Genomic DNA, 18,037 nt, shown 5'->3' with positions numbered 1-18,037 from the left:
CCTCTTGTCTCAGTGTTTCAAAATCTTTGATCATTTTATCTTTGAAATTGTTGAGTTCTTGAGACATCTTTTGAATAATTTCTTGAGATATCTTTTGAATAATTTCTTGAGCTCCTAATTCCTTCTTTTCTTCCATTCTTTTAATCTTATTTGCTATCCACATTCTGACCTTGATTTCTGACATTGCAGCCATTTGCTTGTGGATGGGGTCTTCAATTGTGTCTGCCCCATTTTCCCTTGGAGGAGTTGATCTACTCTGGTTATTCAAGTTGCCAGAGTTTTTCCGCTGATTCTGCCCCATGCTGAGTTTACCTTGTTTGGAGGCTTTATCAGAACCGTTTAGTTGGTGGCTTCTTTTGGTTCCCCAGGGAGACAGGCCAAGTGTGTCTGTTGTCTTCTCCCAGTTCTCGGGTGCTGGGGCAACCGGGGTGCAGTGGAACAGTAGCAGCTGCATGGGAGTGTGCGTGGCTGGATTAGACCTCGTTCAGCCTGCCGGAGCGACGGGGTGGGGGTGGGGCAGGAGACCGGCAACAGCCAGATCAGTCCTAGTTCGGCTCCTCCAGGGCAACTGGTAGAACAGGGGAACTGTTGTAGCTAGATCAGTCCTAGTTCAGCACCCTGGAGCAGCCAGGGCGTGGGGGAATGGCAGCAGTAGCGCAGGGTACGTGAGCAACCAGATCAGTCCTAATTCAGCCCTGCCAGAGTAGCTGGGGGGGAGCAGAGGACTCCTTGACCGTCGCCTGTTGGACGCATAAGGCACTAGTAAGCTGATCTGTGCCCTCCCATCGCTGGAGCCCAGAGCAGGGAACTCCCCAACTTCCGTCTGTGGGACATACATGGCTCTAGCAAACAGTTCTGGGCCCACCCAGAGTGGTAGACCCCTCCACCACCAACTGCAGGGCGCACGTGGCTTTAGCAAGCAGTTCTAGGCCCACCCAGCTTGGGTGGCTAGAGCGGGGAACTCCTCCCCTGGCCCCCGTGGGGTATGCGTGTCTCTAGCAAGCTATTTTGGGTCTACCTGGAACGGAGGACTCCTTTGCCACTGCCCACGGGATGCCTGCGGCACTAGCAAGCAATTCTGGGCCTCTGCCGCCCGTGAGGCATGTGACTCTAGCAAGCAGTTTTGGGCCCGACCCACTCCATGAGGGCAAAGGGACCCACCCGGCAAATGGGTTAGTCTGGGAAGGTTAATACCTCCTTCCCCACCTTGCACCCAGTCACTCGTATTCCCTCAGGTCTGTGGCCCTATTCACTCCAGTAGGCCACTGCTCCTGGGATTTAGAACTAGCAAAATCAGCCAGGAATCTGAGTTCGGTAGGGGGGCCTCGAGTTTTTAAATTAGGCTTCTGTCCAGCTAGGTTTCTCTGCAAGTCCTTGCATTCAGCTCTGGGCAGCAGACAAATAGCAATTTACACTCAGGTGTCAATTCTAGCCTCTGCCCGCCCACTGCCTTTGTCTGAGGGGGATTACACCCTGAGGGTTGGTGCTCCACTTATGAAAGTTCTCTGCGTTTTACCTGCAGCTGCTGTCCCGAACCTCTGTTTGCCCAGAGACAGGGCTGGAATGGCGTCAGTTTGCAGCTCAGGATGCCACTGTTGCTGTATTGGCGTTCCCCGAGCCGACCTTCCTCTCCTCATGCCTGTACCACAGTCAGCACAGAACAGCACCAGCCCTTTCTCCCTCCAACTCTCCCAAGGAGATGCCCAAGAATCTGAATTCCATAGGTAACAAACCTCCAGACCTCGGAGTGAGTAGGTGGGGACTCCTTGGAATTCAATGTTGTAGGTGCGGAATATATACAGTTTATACAGTTTTACAGTTTTATGCCTGGCCAGAGGGTGCTGCGGCATGCCAGCGGGGGTAGGAGGTCCAGTTTTTAGGGGGTCTCTCTGGTGGGATAGAGTGGGAAGAAGTTTGAACTCTGCTCGCTTGTTTGCATGGAGTAAACTGCAAGCCCTTGTTGTGGGAGAGGGGACTCCCGTTCACTTGGTGGTGGATTTTGTACCTTTTGGTTGTATTTTTGAGGTCGTAGCTCACCTCAGGAAGGTTGAAGTGCACTCTTCAATCTTCTCTCTTGGCTCTGCTCCAAACCATCAGCTAACTTGCTAAACTTCTGTCCTTTAAGCCTCCTTCTGGACGAGAGCTTCTGTAAAAAGCTGGCTGCAGTCCGCCATCTTGGCTCCGCCCCCCCCGCAGCCAGATTTCTTTGGGTCAGGTTCTGCTCGCGCTGCAGATCACCCCCCCCACCCCGTGGGGAACTCCTGCTGGTCTGGCCATGTGGTCCTCAGAGTGCTCCTGGGACAAATTCTCCCAGAGGAACGTCTGGTTGAGACTCAGCTGGCGAGGTCCCTGGGGTGGGTCATTGCAGAGGCTGAGCATCAGAGAGGAACCCGTAACAGGTGGCACCAGGACATCCAGAGTAAGGTAGGATCCTTTTGAAGCCCACTACAATTTTAGTGGAAGAGGAACCTGATCACCTCCTAGGGCGTTAGATCGCCGGCAGGTACACAGGCAGACATCTAAGGCAAGGTAGAATCCATTTGGGGCCCACTACATTTTAGTGGAAGAGGAGCCTGATCAACTCCTGGGCCTTAGATGGCCTTCAGATCTGTTGACAGGTGTGTGAGACCAGATCTGCTAGATCACCAGCTGATCTGTGAAAGGTGTGTGAGAGCGTGTGGATGTGGTGAGACTGAGAGAACTACGAGGGTGGAGTTGGATCTCCCCTCACAGGGCCTTGGGGAGTGTTGGTTTGCCTCCTATGGCTAAGTGGCAGCTCAAGTGGGAAATCGAGGCTGCCCAGATTGAGAAATGCATTGGAATTTTGTGCATGGATGGGTAACAATAGGTGGGGTTTCGCACCCCCCCCCATTCACGGGGTAAAACGAATGTGTGAGTGTGCCCTTCTTCCCTGCTCCAACTTTGCCCCCTGGCTATTCTGAGGGAAACTCGAAGTTCCAGGTTTTCTGCTCTCTGTCTTGGGTGACTGTCAGGTGACCATGATGTCTTGGGGGAAAATGGAACTTGGGGAAAAATGGAAAGGCGTTAGAAAGGGTTTTGTAGTTTTGTTACTGGAATTTCTTCAGTAAGTTTTTGGTCTCAGGAATTTGAGAATTGAGACTGCAGGCCACAGATCAGTGACGAAATGGCATTTTGTTGAACTGAGGGACATGCAGATAGAGTGGAGAGTGCCAGAACTACAGGCAAAGGAGCCGTGCCTTGGAAAGTGTTGTGGTCCGGGCAGTCCAGTGAGCTCTGAATGGCCCTTGAAAATCTGGAGGACAGAGTGTAAATCTCGTGGGGAACAGTGCTGTAACCATATCAGCAACAGGTCTCCTGGGTGGATAGCCTCCGAAAGGGGGGAAGAGGCCCAGGTCAGAGATTTCTGGTATGAGTCCCTTGTCTAGGGGTAAATAGTTGGCCCTGAGAGATATTTTGGCCAGGACTTGGTAGATTAAAAAAATACCTTTACAAACTGAATGGTGTTCTAGCAAATGGATGAATGCAGCCCCTCACCTTGGACAAGATTATTAGGTCTTTGCTGCGGTTTTTGTCTGGGGAGAGGATTAGGGTGTGTGCTCCTTAGTCTAGGTGGAGCCAGCCAAAAGGTTTCAGGCTGCTTCTTTCATGACCTGGCTGGGGATCAGAGAGTTTGTACCTGGAGATGGGAGTCTGATATCTGAGCTCACCCGAGCCTGAAAGTGGGTGTTCCCTGTCCAGCTCTGAGTGGGAAAATCCTGTATCCATGTTATATCTCAGAAAATGTCTCTCATTTGTAAAATGTAATCATTTGGTTGTTTAAATTGTTGGGGAAACTGAGTCTTTGTCAAAGGATAAGATTCTTGCCTTTTAAACCTTCTAATTGTGAGTGTGGCCGAGTGAATGGGTGAGTTCATAGTGAACTGAGATTCTGTTTTATGGAAAGTTTTTAAGAATAAGGGAAATTAGAAAGAAGAATGGCATGGTATAAAGAAAGAATCTTGTGTGATAAACTTTGTCCTAAAAAAGAATGGTTGTCTAAAAAAGGTGAAAGGCAGGGCAAAGTTAAGGAAGGTTTAGAATGTTTATAGATTGTCTGTGCAGGTTAAATGAAAAAAGAATTTGTGAAAAAATTTACATGTGATCCAGTTGACTATGTATTCCCTTTAAAATCTTTTGGCATGTAATCTTATTTGAACCAATGTTTTAGGCCTTTTGATATTTGACAAACCTTCCAAAATCAAAAGTCTAAATTTGGGCTTGGCACCCATAGTGCAGTGGTTGCAGTGCCAGCCACATGCACCAAGGTTGGCAGGTTTGAACTCGGTCCAGAAAACAAAAAGCTCAACTCTAAATTTGGTCTTTTTGAAATATTAAGACCACAGAGAGGCATAGAAAAACAAATTGAACTTATTTGATTTATTAAAAATGTATAGGAAACATTGTCAAATATAAAATGGTGATTAATTTTGTATGGGTTATGGTTATATGTATGTTTGTGTTCCAATATTGTAAAGCATTGGTTTGCCCTAACATATATTGACAGTAATAAGTTTAATTCATCAAAAAGAAAATGTTTTTTATGTAACTGGCTGAGTCCAAAGTTTATCCTAAAAAGAAAAAAAAGAAAATATTAAAAGAGGCTGACGAATTCTCTTGAATTCAAATTTCTGATGTCTTTGGAAATTGAGTACCTTCAGGCTAAAAGCAGATTTTTAGAACTTTTATTGGAAAGTTATATGTCTATGAGTGTTGCTAACCTAACTTCAAACAGAACAGAAATCAGTTATATGGAACTAGGCTAGTTTGTTATGGCTTTCTGTTTGAAATATTATTGGTTCTTTCTGTGTTCTGTTTTCCAGAAGTCAAGAAAATAATTCTCTGCCTTTTGAGCTATTTGTAGCTTTTCAAGCAATGTATGTACTTACAAGCAGAGTTTGAAACATGTAATTTTCTCCCTCCTTGATTTCTCCGGAATTTGTAAGTATTCTTAATTTCTGACATTACAGTTATTTGCATAAGTTCAATAAGAATCTGTTTTGTTCTATAGGACATGATAAAGGCACTGGTATTTTACCAAGGCTTTGGCTGGAATAGCATTTCCAGAGGTATTCAGACTACATTAAGGAATTAAGGTTGACTTTATAAGGCCAATAAAGAAAGCCCTTTGGAAAACTAGCCAGATACCCATCAGTAACCTTTCCTGATCTGTGGTAAGTAACGAAGGTCGCTTGCTGTCGGGTCTGAGAAATTGAAAGGTGCTTGGGGAACCTCAAAAGAAGAGGAATGTACCCAATGCATACAGGTATCTTATGGTACAGATGAAACCTGGGCTCATGAAAGGCTCCTGAGAAAGTCCGGCCTGAAAATTCCTTATAAAAGGTTCCAGCAAAGCCAAAGAGTCTAGATGACTAATAATTCTTACTGCGCTTTATGCAAATAATCAGTATACTGAAGGTACAGGTTATTTTGGCAACTGAGTTGGTTCTACTGTAATTTATCTTTAATAAAGAGAGAAATTGGAGAGAGAGAAAAATAATTCAAAGGAAAAAAAAAAGGCTGTGGCCTACCTGTATTAGATCCCAGCCTTATCTGTACTGCCAACTCATAAAATGAGTCATTGAACTGTTAAATGGGACTAAAAGACTGGCCAAAGAGTGTGTGTCTCAGAAGGGAGACCTTGGGTAGAAATGGGGAACAAGCAAGGGAAGCCCACCCCATTAGCTACTATGTTGAAGCACTTTAAGAAGGAATTTGTAGGTGACTATGACACCAGGAAAGCTAAGGAGTTTTTGTGAGCAGGAATGACCCCCTCTTTGGGATTGGATGGCTGTGGGAGGGAAGTTTAGAGAGATCCCTAGTGTCTGAAGCACGGCACAGAGTTACTGGAAAGGGGATTCACTCTGAGCAGTTTCTGTACATAGATACCTGGCTACAGCTAGTAGTGAGCCAACCACCTTGGTTGAGAGGGCAGGTCACGACAGTGCTAGTAACACAGGGACAGGAAGAGAAAGTGCTTTCCACCTGACCTAGAGTAGTGGTGCTATAGATATTGGCAGATTTGGTACCGAGAGACATTGCTGCAGAGACTGAGAAAGGGACACAGAACACTACCAATTTGGCTCGAGTAAATGAGGTTCTCCAAGGAAAGACTGAGAGTCCAGGCCAGTTCTATGAAAGGTTATATGAAGCATTTCAGATGTACATTCCCTTTGACCCTGAGTGCCCTGAGAATCAGAGGATGGTTAATATGGCCCTAGTTAGCCAAAGCACTGAGGATATATGGCTAAAACTGCAGAAGCAGGAGAGGTTTGCAGATATGAACACCTCACAACTCCTCAAGGTAGCACAAAAGGTCTTTGTGAATCGGGAAGCAGTAAGCCACAGGGAAGAGGACAGGCGCATGAAGCGAAGGGCCAGTCTCATAGCTGTGGCTCTGAAAGGCACGAGAGAAAGAACCCCTCCCTTTCAAAAAGGACAGGGTCAAGGAGTGCGAGGAGGTAGGGGACCTAAGGTAAAAGGCCCCTCCTTGTGAAGGGATCAGTATACAACTGGCCAAGAGACAGGGGATTGGAAGAATAAATGTCCCCAGAGGCAAGGAAGTGTGAAAAATCCTGGGAAACAGGTCACAGAACTGGAAGAGCAGGGAGCCCTCTATAATTTAGTGGGAGAGGCCCTGCTAGACTGAAGGGGACCAGACTCAGCCGCCCCGGAAAGTCCATGGTCCGAGTAAGGATTGGGGGCAAGGACATTGACTTTCTAATTAATACTGGGGGTGAACACTTGGTGGTCACCCAGCCAGTAGCCCCTCTCTCAGACCACAGGATTGACATAGGAGCAATGGAGCCACTACTGAACAAGCCTTTTGTCTCCTTCAGAAGTGTTCCACAAGAGGCCACGAGGAAATATGCAGCTACAACTGCCCAAACCAGGTCTGGTATCAGCCTGGGGAGTGGAGGCTGTTTGTGACTCAGCCAGAGGAAGGACTGAACTGGCCCAGCGTGGGCCTGGGCGAAAGCTAATTCCCCAGGGCTGTGCTCAAGGTACAGACTGCCTATTGAAACATCTAGAGGTATGTGGCTATAAAGTTTCTAAGCGAAAGATTCAGATCTGCCAGCAGTGAGTACCTTATCTAGGATTTATTATCCAGCAGGGAGGGAGGAATCTAGGCAGGGAGAGGCGGCAAGTCATTAGTCGCCTCCCTACCTCCACAAGCCGAAGGCAAATTCGGGAATTCCTAGGCGCAGTCGGTTTCTGTCGTCTTTGGATCCCCAACTTTGCCATCTTGGCTAGACCTCTGTATAAGGCAACTAAAGGAGAGGAAGGAAAGTCCTTAGAATGGTGAAGAGAACAAGAACATGCTCTCTCCCAGCTAAAGATGGGGCTAATGACTGCCCCTGCACTGGGGCTGCCGGACCTACCAAGATGGCTGTGGGTATGTTAACCCAGCTGGTTAGGTCCGGGCCAAGGCCTGTAGCCTACCTCTCTAAGCAGTTAGATGGAGTGGCAAAAGGATGGCCACCCTGCTTACTGCTCTAGCTGCTATTACTCTCCTTGTGCAAGAAGCCAATAAGCTGACTCTAGGGCAGGATCTCAGAGTAGAAGTACCCCACTCTGTCGTCACTTTAATGGACACTAAAGGACATTTTGACCCAGCCACACTCCTTCCAGCCAATGGAAGAGAGACTGAGCATGACTGTGTGGAATTCATAGATAATGTGTACTCTAGCAGACCTGACTTGCATGACCAGCTTTGGACAGATGCAGACTGGGACTTGTATGTTGATGGAAGCAGTTATGGGACTGCGCAAGCCCTGGCAAAAAGCCGTCAGTCAACAATGTGTCACCTGCAGCCAGTTCAAAACCTGCCAAGAACCAATGGTACCCCCAGGAATCAAATCAGATGGAGCAACGCCCTTCGAGGACTTTCCGGTAGACTTCACTGAAATGCCCAGATGTAGAGGGAACAAATACTCGCTGGGGTGCACCTACTCCGGATGGGTAGAAGCATATCCTACCCACACTGAGAAGGCACAAGAAGTCACCTGAGCACTCTTGAGAGACATTATACCACAGTTTGGGCTCCCGCTGAGGACTGGGTCAGACAACGGGCCAGCATTCATCTCCAAATTGATCCAGGAGACGACTAACATCCTGGCATCACCTGGAAACTCCACGCAGCCTACCGCCCACAAGGTTGGGGAAGGTGGAACGCATGAATAGAGCTATCAAAGCAAGTTTAGGGAAAGTATGCCAGAAGACAAACTTACAGTGGGTAAGCGTCCTGCCCTTGGTGTTATTTAAGATTAGGTGTACTCCTACTAAGAGGACAGGATTCTCACAGTGTAACATCTTATATCATAGGCCAGCCCCCTTACCACGGAGCTTGCCAGGATCCCCCTCGGGAATTGGGAGAGGTAGAATTAAGGAAGCAGTTACAGGCACTGGGAAAGGTGACAGGGGCAATGTCGGAATGAGTGAATGAAAGGTGTCCTGTTAGTTTGTTTTCTCCTGTCCACCCTTTCTCTCCAGGAGCTGCGGTGTGGGTCAAGGATTGGAGTGTGTCTCCCCTGAGGGCGAGGTGGAAAGGCCCTTACAACATTATCCTGACCACACCTACAGCTGTGAGAGTAGCAGAAATTCCTGCCTAGATCCATTACAGCAGAGTGAAGCTTGCCGTGGAACCGGAGGAGAACCTGTCCCCGCCTAAGAGGAGCTGGACTGAGCAGTACATGAACAATGACAGCTGATCTTGAGTTCCCATGGCGTGGGCTCCGCACCTCGACGACTCCTGAACCTTGAGAAGCTACCTCAGATCCTGACAACCCCCTCGAGCTGATGTTGGGGAGAACGGCAAGCCCTGCTCCGGTCACATCCCGGGAGCTGACTGGTCCACGAGCAGCCGAAGCATGATGATCTACATCATCATAGGACTGTTCCTTTTTTTTTTTGAGACGGAGCCTCAAGCTATCCCCCTGGGTAGAGTGCCATGGCATCACGCTCACAGCAACCTCCAACTCCTGGGCTCAAGTGAGTCTCCTGCCTCAGCCTCCCAAGTAGCTGGGACTACAGGCGCCCGCCACAACGCCTGGCCATTTTTTTGGGTTGCAGCCGTCATTGTTGTTTGGCGGGCCCAGGCTGGGGATTCGAACCCGCCACCTTAGGTGTATGTGGCTGGTGCCCTAGCCGCTTGAGCCACAGTTGCCGAGCCCATAGGGCTGTTCTTTATTGGACTCAGGAGAGCTAAGTGAACTTTAGTTTGTGCAAATATTCAGGATGCTAATGTAAAAAATTGTACAAAACAGATTAGCTTTAGATTATTTACTTTGCTGCAGAAGGAGAAGTATATAAAAAGTTCAATCTGACCAACTATTGACTAAAAATGGATGATCAAGGTCTAGTAGTGAAAGGATAGCTAATAAAATTTCCAAATTGGCTCATGTGCCAGTACAGATGTGGCATGGATGGTAATCCAAAATTCATCTTTGGAGGATAATTCTCTGCTTTTGGAGATTTTAAGACCCTTATAATAGAAATCTTAATATTATTGGATACTTGCCTTCTCCTCCCAAGCTTATTGCCAATTTATTCCACATGGTGAGGAACCTAGTGAACTTGGCTATGTCTCAAAGAGGCCCAGGTGGAGCGTATTACATGCACCACCAACAAACTACGGCACAGGTTGATGAGAATGGTGGTGAGACTCCATAACAAGTTGTTCTGAGTCTCAAAGGGGGGACGAGGCAAGAAAGTAAAAGCAGAACTGAAAGAATCTATCCTAGCAGCTCCGTGTAGGCCTCAGCCAGGCCGCAGGCGTTTCTGCTGTCTGCGTGTTTCTCCCCTGACATATGCGGGGCCTAGATTGTAACCTAGTAACTTCCTTGGGTTTCTGTTGCCTTTGGGGCAGGTGGTCTGACCAGTCTCAAGGATGGGGGCAAATCTGACCTTCTCCCTTGAGCCCGGGACCTTGAGGATGATGTCATGTCTCTCTGTCTTATGACCCTCACGTGCACTCCCACCCTGAAAGGTGGATAAAAGAGAGACAAGAGATTGAGTCGGGGGGCTCAGTTTTGGGAAACATGCTGGTGTTCCGAGTACCCCCGGCCAAATAAACCTGCTTCCTCTAATCAACTGGTGCCTGGAGTCTTCTGTCTGCGTGGGTTTCCTGCTACATTTCAAAATGATGAAATATTTCTAACCATTTGTTCTCTATTGTGATTTTTGCTGATGCTCAAGATTTAAGCTTTTCCTTATCAATATATTTTTTTAATAATGATACCTGGTAAGTCGTGTCACTTTCAAGGCCGGCACTAGACATTTTGCCGCCACTATAAAATATAAATAATGTGAGTACTATCTGCTAAATTCATGAAATAAATAAATAAATTACTTACCTAAATTATCTGAATAGCTGATTTGTTGACATCACTTGTTTAACTAGCACTAGCAGGCAGTATGATGTGTGTCGTCTGAGAGACAGTTACAAAATGTTTTCATGGTTGCCAATGCCAAAAAATGCCATTGTTCATTAAGTCCAAACAATGGTGGTTGAATTCTAACAACTGATCAACAATGCGAACTTTGATAAGCAGTTCTTGATAATCAGTTCTCAACAATTATTTGTTATTATTAAAGTTTAACATTATAAAAGTAACAAAAATAATATAAAACTGATATCCTAGCAAAATAGCCACATGGCAGCTGAAAACCGTATATTCCCTTCCTGGTCTCCGGCCGTTCCCTAGCTTGTCATGCATTCTTTCCCCAAATTGGGACTTTTAAAAAATGCTGCGGGATGCGGGACAAATTGTTAAAAATGGGGACTATCCCCCAAAAGCGGGATGTCTGGTCACCTGATGAGAGACATTCTGGAGTCTTCTGAAAACAGATGGCAACTAAAGCCATGGAAATGGATGAAAGCAAGGCTTGGAGAGTGTGGGGAGCATGAGGGCCCAGGACAGAAATGTCAGGCCAGGTAAAGAAATCACCAAAGGGGCTTGGCGCCTGTGGCTCAAGCGGCTAAGGCGCCAGCCATACACCTAAGGTGGCGGGTTCAAGTCCAGCCCGGGCCCGCCAAACAACAATAATGGCTGCAACCAAAAAAAGAAAAATAGCCGGGCATTGGGGTGGGCGCCTGTGGTCCCAGCTACTTGGGAGGCTGAGGCAGGAGACTCGCTTGAGCCCAGGAGTTGGAGGTTGCTGTGCTGTGAGCATGATGCCATGGCACACTACCCAGGGGGACAGCTTGAGGCTCTGTCTCAAAAAAAAAAAAAAAAAAAGAAATTACCAACAGGTAGGACAGGGTAATGGCAGCTACAGGAAGGTACTTCAAGAGGGAGTAAATAGTCAGTAGTGAATGTCACAGAAAGAACATATAAAACAAAGACTGAGAGGTGTCCCCAGGATTTAGAAACCAGAGTACTGTTGGTGGTGACCCACGTAGTAGTAGTTTCAGTGGAGAGGAAATGGAGATAACAAGTGTAGCTCAATGACTTCGTTCTTGAGTGACTGCTATCTGGAGGGGTACATGACATTCAGACACCTTAATTTTTTAAGGCAGATAAGAGGTAACTATATTTAGGGCAATGCCCATAGCTAGGTGGGTAAGGTGTCAGCCACATACACTGAGGCCAGCAGATTCAAACTCAGCCCAGCCCAGGCCAGTTTAAACAACGACAACTGCAACAACAACAAACAGCTAGGCATTGTGGCTGGCACCTATAGTCCCAGCTACTTGGGAGGCTGAGGCAAGAGAATTGCTTAAGCCCAGGAGTTGGAGGTTGCTGTGAGATTTAACACAATGGCACTCTGCTGAGGGCGATAGCCTGAGACTCTGTCTCAAAAAAAAAAAAAAAAGTTAACCATATTTAAAGACCAGTAGGAACGAGCCAGGAGAGGTTACAGCAGAGGCAGATTCCTAAGTTGGGGCAGGAGTCCCAGTACCCGTGAAGACAGACCTGACTACAGAAGGCCTGAGACATGCCTTCCTTCATAAGAGAAGAAAGCTTGGGTGCACATGTAGGTGCATCTGTGTAGGGGTGTCCATTGAGAGGTAGGAGAAGCTTGGTCTACTAGGAGAAACAAATTGACCAGATGGGAGCTCCCAAGGAAGAACAGATAACATGTTAAAGAGCTCCCTAAGGACTGACCAGATGTTTGGTCTACCATAGGGGTCTCCAAGGACTTACCAATCAGAAAGAGGTAGAAAAAAACACAAAGTGAGGTATGGTTAGTCCTTGATAGTCTTTGGAGCACGTGCATAGTGAGGTAACAACTATGTCCCAAAATGAACTACCCTTGTTAACACAGTAAGAATCACACCCACGAGTTTATAAATACCATGGCAACTACCAGAAATTGACTTACAGGAATAGAAAAGGATAGAGTTCCCAATTCCAGGAATTCTCCACCCCTTTCCAAGAAAAACCATGAATATTCAACCCCCCCATTTAACATAAAGTTAGAGAATCAGCATAAAGGGAGAAATCTTTGTTAAACTCAGGGTCTTCTTCACTCATGGGGGCTGATCCATTCCTTCTCTGGAATGTGCTATGCTTTAATAACACTTTGGCTGCTTGCACCTGCTTGCTCTCCTCGTTTACTGTTGACCATCCTTCAGTACTGGTAACCATGAACCTGGCAACACGGGGACCTGACACCTGGTTCCCACACCTAACAGTAAGAGCAGGAATTTCCTTCATTAGCTAAGGCTGGAGAGATGTTGAAGGTGTAAAGTTAAACACTGTTTCCATGAGCTGACAACTGAAATTCTCCCAGCAGCACCAGCAGTTAAGGGAGACCATGAAATCATTATGGTCCTAATCTGTGCAGTTCGAGCTTTTTACATGTTTGAGCTCAGCAGCCAGAGTTGAAGATTAGGCAGACAACTGGGTTGATCTAGGTGTAATAACCCTCAACAAGTAGGTTGAGGGTTATTGATGAAGGGGTTAAGGTGACTGAAGATCAAAGATGGAGAAGGGGGGAAAAGACCAGAAGTCTGACTAGAGATGGAAGTAAAGAGGGTCGACAGAAAAACAGAGGTCAAGGGGCGGCAGTCTTCAGGGTCAATAAGGAGTGAATGGGCAAGCCAGAGAGCGGGAAGCACGGAAGGCTGTGGGCAGAGAGGGTGCTAAACGTACCTTACAGAGGCAGAGAAACTGTGCTTCCTGACAGGGTATGTGGCATGCTTGTGAGAAGGAACGGTGAAGGTGACTGGAGGTCAGGAAACTATGAACCTACGTTCGGGTGGGTTGTCCACACAGACACTGAAGCCACTCAGTATGAAGCCTTGAGTAGAATAATGTGAGCCAGGTGTTGAACCAAAACCATAATTTCTTTCTTTAAAATCAATTAAGAATTGAGGCACAAAAGCTGAACCTGCATCATAGAGCAGTCATTTGTAGCAATTGTTCTCCATGAAGTCATAGCAGCCTCAATTACAGCTTTCACAGCTATAATGGAAATAAAGGGGACACTTGTGGTGGTTGAGTTATTAGTGGTATCTGGCAGGTGGTTAGATAGGTAGTAAAGTGGGGTGGGGAGAGAGAGAAGAGGTGCCCCGCAGAAAACTATCAGGCCTTTCCCACAGGTGACTAGGAAGCTGGTGGGGGGTGAGGTATGAGGACTATATTATACCAGCCAGGAGACGGCCATCAGCCCCATTTGCCACCAGCACTATGACGTTGACTTGTTGCTTCTTCAAATCTGTCTCTGGAAGGGAAAGAGAGAGGTAGAGTAGAAAGACACATTGCCTAAAGGTGAGGGAAAGAACAGACTAGAATCCAGACGGCAAAACCCCATTAATAATGTTTATGCTGGTCGCCAGTTTATTTCATTTTGAGACTGGGGTCTTGTTAGGTTGCCCAGGATGGTCTTGAACTGGGCTCAAGTGATCCTTCTGCCTGTGTTTCCCAAGTAGCTGGGACTGTAAGCCCCCTTCAGTTTATTTTTTTGAGACAGAGCTTCAAGCTGTTGCCCTGGGTAGAGTGCCAGGGCATCCCAGCTCACAGCAACCTCCAACTCCTGGGCTTAAGTAATTCTCTTGCCTCAGCCTCCCAAGTAGCTGGGACTACAGGTGCCTGCTACAACGCCTGGTGTTTTTTTGGTTGTAGTTGTCATTGTTGTTTGGCCTGGGCTGGATTCGAACCCACCAGCTTTGGTGTATGTGGCTGGCACCTTAGCCAGTTGAGCTACAGGCGCCAAGCCTATCCTCCTTCAGTTTTAAGTAGAATTTCATTTTTTTTTTTTTGAGACAGTTTCACTTTGTCACACCTCAGGAGAGTGCTGTGTCATCATAGCTCACAGCAACCTCAAACTCCTGGTCTCAAGCAATCCTCTAGCCTCAGCCTCCTGAGTAGCTGGGACTATAGGCAACTCGTCACAATGCCTGGCTATTCTTTTTAGAGATGAGGGTTTCCCTCTTGCTCAGGCTGATCTTGAACTCTTAAGCTCAGGCAATCCACCCACCTGGGCCTCCCAGGGTCTTCGGATTACAGGTGTGAACCACCACACTCAGCCTAGATAGAATTCCATTTTTTCTTTCATTTTTTGGAGAAAGCCTCACTCTGTTGCCCAGGCTAGAGTGCTGTAGTATCATGGCTCACAGCAACCTCAAATTCCTAGGCTCAAGTGATCCCCTGCTTCAGCCTCCTGAGTAGGTGTGCACTACTACACTCAGCTAATGTTTCCTATTTTTAGTAGAGATGGGGTTTGGCTTTTACTCAGGCTGGTCTCAAAATTCCCAAGCTCAAGGGATTCTCCTGCCTCAGCCTCCCAGAGTGTTAGGATTGTAGGTGTGAACTATAGTGTTCAACCTAGAGTTCCATTTTTTAACTTGTTTTTCTTAACTTCTTTTCTCTGTCACCTGGGCTAGAGTGCAGTGGCATCAGCATAGCTTCTGGACTCAAGAGATTCTATAGCATCAGCCTCTCAGGTATCTAAAGTAGCAAGGACAACAGGCACCTGCCACCAGGCCCAGCTAATTTTTCCAATTATTGTGAAGACAGGGTATCGTTCTTGCTCAGGCTGGTCTCATTCTCCTAGCCTCAAGTGATCATCTCACCTCAGCCTCTCAGAGTGCTAGGCATGACCCACAGTTCCTGGAGTTCCATTTAAAAACTCCATCTTGTCTTAGATTACCAATGGAGTAAAAGGAGAAAGGATTTTTTTTAAAAGCACACCAAGTAGAGTATGTGAGTAAATGCCGTGTAGCTCTGAGACTGGGATCATTTATGTATGGTACATGTACTAAGCTTACCTCTAGTGATAGAAAGGTTTTGTCTAATTTGGGAGGAATTGCCAAGTTTTGAATCTAGATGACCAGAACAGGGAAGTAAATACTGGGATATCATAATTTCTTAAAATAGAAAGTATTTACATTTTACACTATACACACATTAGTCAAGTATCCTTTTTGGTCTTATTGCAAAGTTTAAGAATGGTGACATAAATGTTATTTTTGGACCCACCAAACTAGTTTCTCAGTTTGCAACTGGGTTCAAATTCCACCTCCCATCACTTACTGCAGGGCCTGGTACACATTAATCACTCATGTAGCTATTAGTGACAAACATTTGTGAAATGATTGTCACACTGAAAAAAGAGTAATTAACAAGATTATTTCTTGTTTTCTCTCCCATTCTTCACTGTCCACTTCCTGAGACTACAAAAAAGTGCTCCAGAATCAGATGGCAGCAATTGTCGCTATTGCTAAATTCCCATGAATGCTTTGAGGCAGCAGTGAGGCTTTTTTTTTTTGAGACACAGTCTCAAGCTATTGCCTTGGGTAGAGTGTGGGGGCGCCATAGCTCACAACAACCTCCAATTCTCGGGCTCAAGCCATCTTCTTGCCTCAGTTATTCTGCTATCCACCCACCCGCCTTAGCCTCCCAGAGTGCTGGGATTACAGGTATGCTGAGCTACTGCGCCCCACCAGTGAGGCGTTCTTATTTTAGGTTGTGTTGCTTCTATAAATAAAGTTAAAACTCAATAATTAGAACCTTTGTTTCAAAATGGTGTCTCACATTCAACCTTTAGACAAAAAAGACCCATGACAAAAAGATAAAAGGATAACATATATTTATTTTTAAAAAATCCCAATGTTAGCAAACAGTTCTGTTTCTTGTCCCTTCTATGGCTATGTCCAGTTACAATGGTTGTTTAGAACAACACACTTGAGGTACATGAAATGCCTCAAACGCCAAGAAATACTAACTTATCTCTGGCATAGCGTTGAAGTTTTTTCTATGATGGTTACTACAGAGTGTTTGCTGGTTAATTTTTAGTTACCTAGGACCATACACGCACGAGTATTCCAGTTAACTGAGGTTTATATCCAGAAGGACATGATACCAGTGACAGGAAAGTTTTCCTTTGTTCCCCAGCAGTTTCAAGAGACCTCAGCTACCATCACACCTCACTTCCTTCTTGAAAATGTAAATTGAAGCATTACTTTAGATGAACATTTTTTATGTCCTAATTACTATTTAGAAAAAATTCTTTTCTTAAGCTGATAACTTACAAGAAGTTTTAATTTTAATCATCTTCCACGCCTATCTGATATACCTTAAAATTTAATTAAATTTTTTATAACAATCACTTTCAAGGGAAAAAAATGAATGTTATTTCACTTACATCAAAAACTCTGCTTTGTAAGAAAGTATATAAATGTCCTTTTTGCCAGATATGCGTCCTACACTTCCTATCCCCTCCTAGTACAGCGGGACAGCGACATTAATGAGGTACAAATATCGAACACATACTTTACTTCTTGGATAGAAATGTGTACATGGTAGAAAACATTCTTCTCAGCACGAGTGACCCTGTTAAGAATCTTTATGACTTCAGAGCAGTTGTTAGAAACATTCTCATTTTATTCAGTTTCTTGCTGTGCAGCATTAGCACAACGCTGAGGGGAGGGCTGTGTCGTGTCACCACCATCACCATCTGGGTTTCTAGACTCAGAGGCAGCATCCCCCACACAGACAGAGAGGAACAGTGGTGCAGTTTATTGATAATGAATCCAACCTTAGACCATACCTCTACATTCTTTATGTCACATTATTGTGAATTTAAACAAACTCCATTTATAATTTTAAAACTGTACTAGGTAACACAATACTGCACTATTACAAAATACCCTCTCTGTAAATGCATTGAAAGTTTTCTTGGGCATTTTATTAGGCTTATTTTTCGCATTATTCCAAATGCGGACCATCTAATATGTCAAATCCCCTAAATATAAAGTCAATTTTCTTAATTTTCTGAAATTAGTTATTTAAGTTAATAGGAATTCTATAAGAATGCTGACTCATCTCATCTCAAAGCCTATTTGCCCATCTCATCTAACCTTCAAAATAATTAAAACAAAAACAATCTGAAACCAGCTATATATGTAACAAGAATCTTTCAGTTCCAAAACTATTAAAAGTCCAGAATCAGGTGATCTAATGAAATTATACAAGATGAAGTTGAACCAGCTGCACTTTTTAAAAACAATTAAACCCAGTTTTCTTTTCCCCAAAGGTTATAAGAAAATGGAAAATCTGCCTTTAAATCAGGTAGAGATTTAAACCAATATTTTTCTATTTCTTCTAAGAAACTAAAATGTTTCTTATAATTATAAATATTCATAACACTCAAACTACTTTTTTTTGGGTAGACAGTTATTTATGCTTTTGACGCTAGACTGCATGGTACTATCTCGTCAAGATGTATTATAATGCTCAATTACGTGTAAAATATTATTTCCGGTATTTGTCCATCTTCTATTGAAGTGCCATTATTATTGCCAGGGGAACTAAAAAAGAAAAAAACAGTCTTGCTTGCCGCAGGGGTCTCATGCACTACTTTCTTCAATCCTTTTGTGCCATAGTGGGAATCTGGGCCCTAAATGAGAACACAAGTTTCCTTAATAACTTTCACTTAATAAGCACTCAATTTAATGTGGCATTTTAATTAATGTTTTATTATATTTCACTATAGCTCCTGCATAAAATTTTATGCTATGTCTTAGTGAAAAATGAAGTTTTTATTAAAAAACAAATTTTTTTTTTTTTTT

General features: G+C 45.0%; 1 protein-coding gene across 1 annotated transcript in view; it reads right to left on the bottom strand.

The window, feature by feature from the left end:
- Positions 1-16,829: 16,829 nt before the first annotated feature.
- The window catches only part of BTBD1 (BTB domain containing 1), a 57,984-nt gene continuing 56,776 nt past the window's right edge, over positions 16,830-18,037 (bottom strand). The window contains exon 8 of the mRNA XM_003784598.3: positions 16,830-17,865. Coding sequence (XP_003784646.1) covers positions 17,707-17,865 — 159 coding nt within the window. The 3' untranslated portion in view covers positions 16,830-17,706. The remainder of the gene's footprint in view (positions 17,866-18,037) is intronic.

Source organism: Otolemur garnettii, unplaced genomic scaffold (assembly GCF_000181295.1).
Source record: "Otolemur garnettii isolate 467f Iridium unplaced genomic scaffold, OtoGar3 scaffold00011, whole genome shotgun sequence".
In the NCBI taxonomy this organism is placed as follows: domain Eukaryota; kingdom Metazoa; phylum Chordata; class Mammalia; order Primates; family Galagidae; genus Otolemur; species Otolemur garnettii.
Note: the sequence above shows the minus strand (reverse complement) of the source record. Positions and strands in the feature narration are given on the sequence as shown.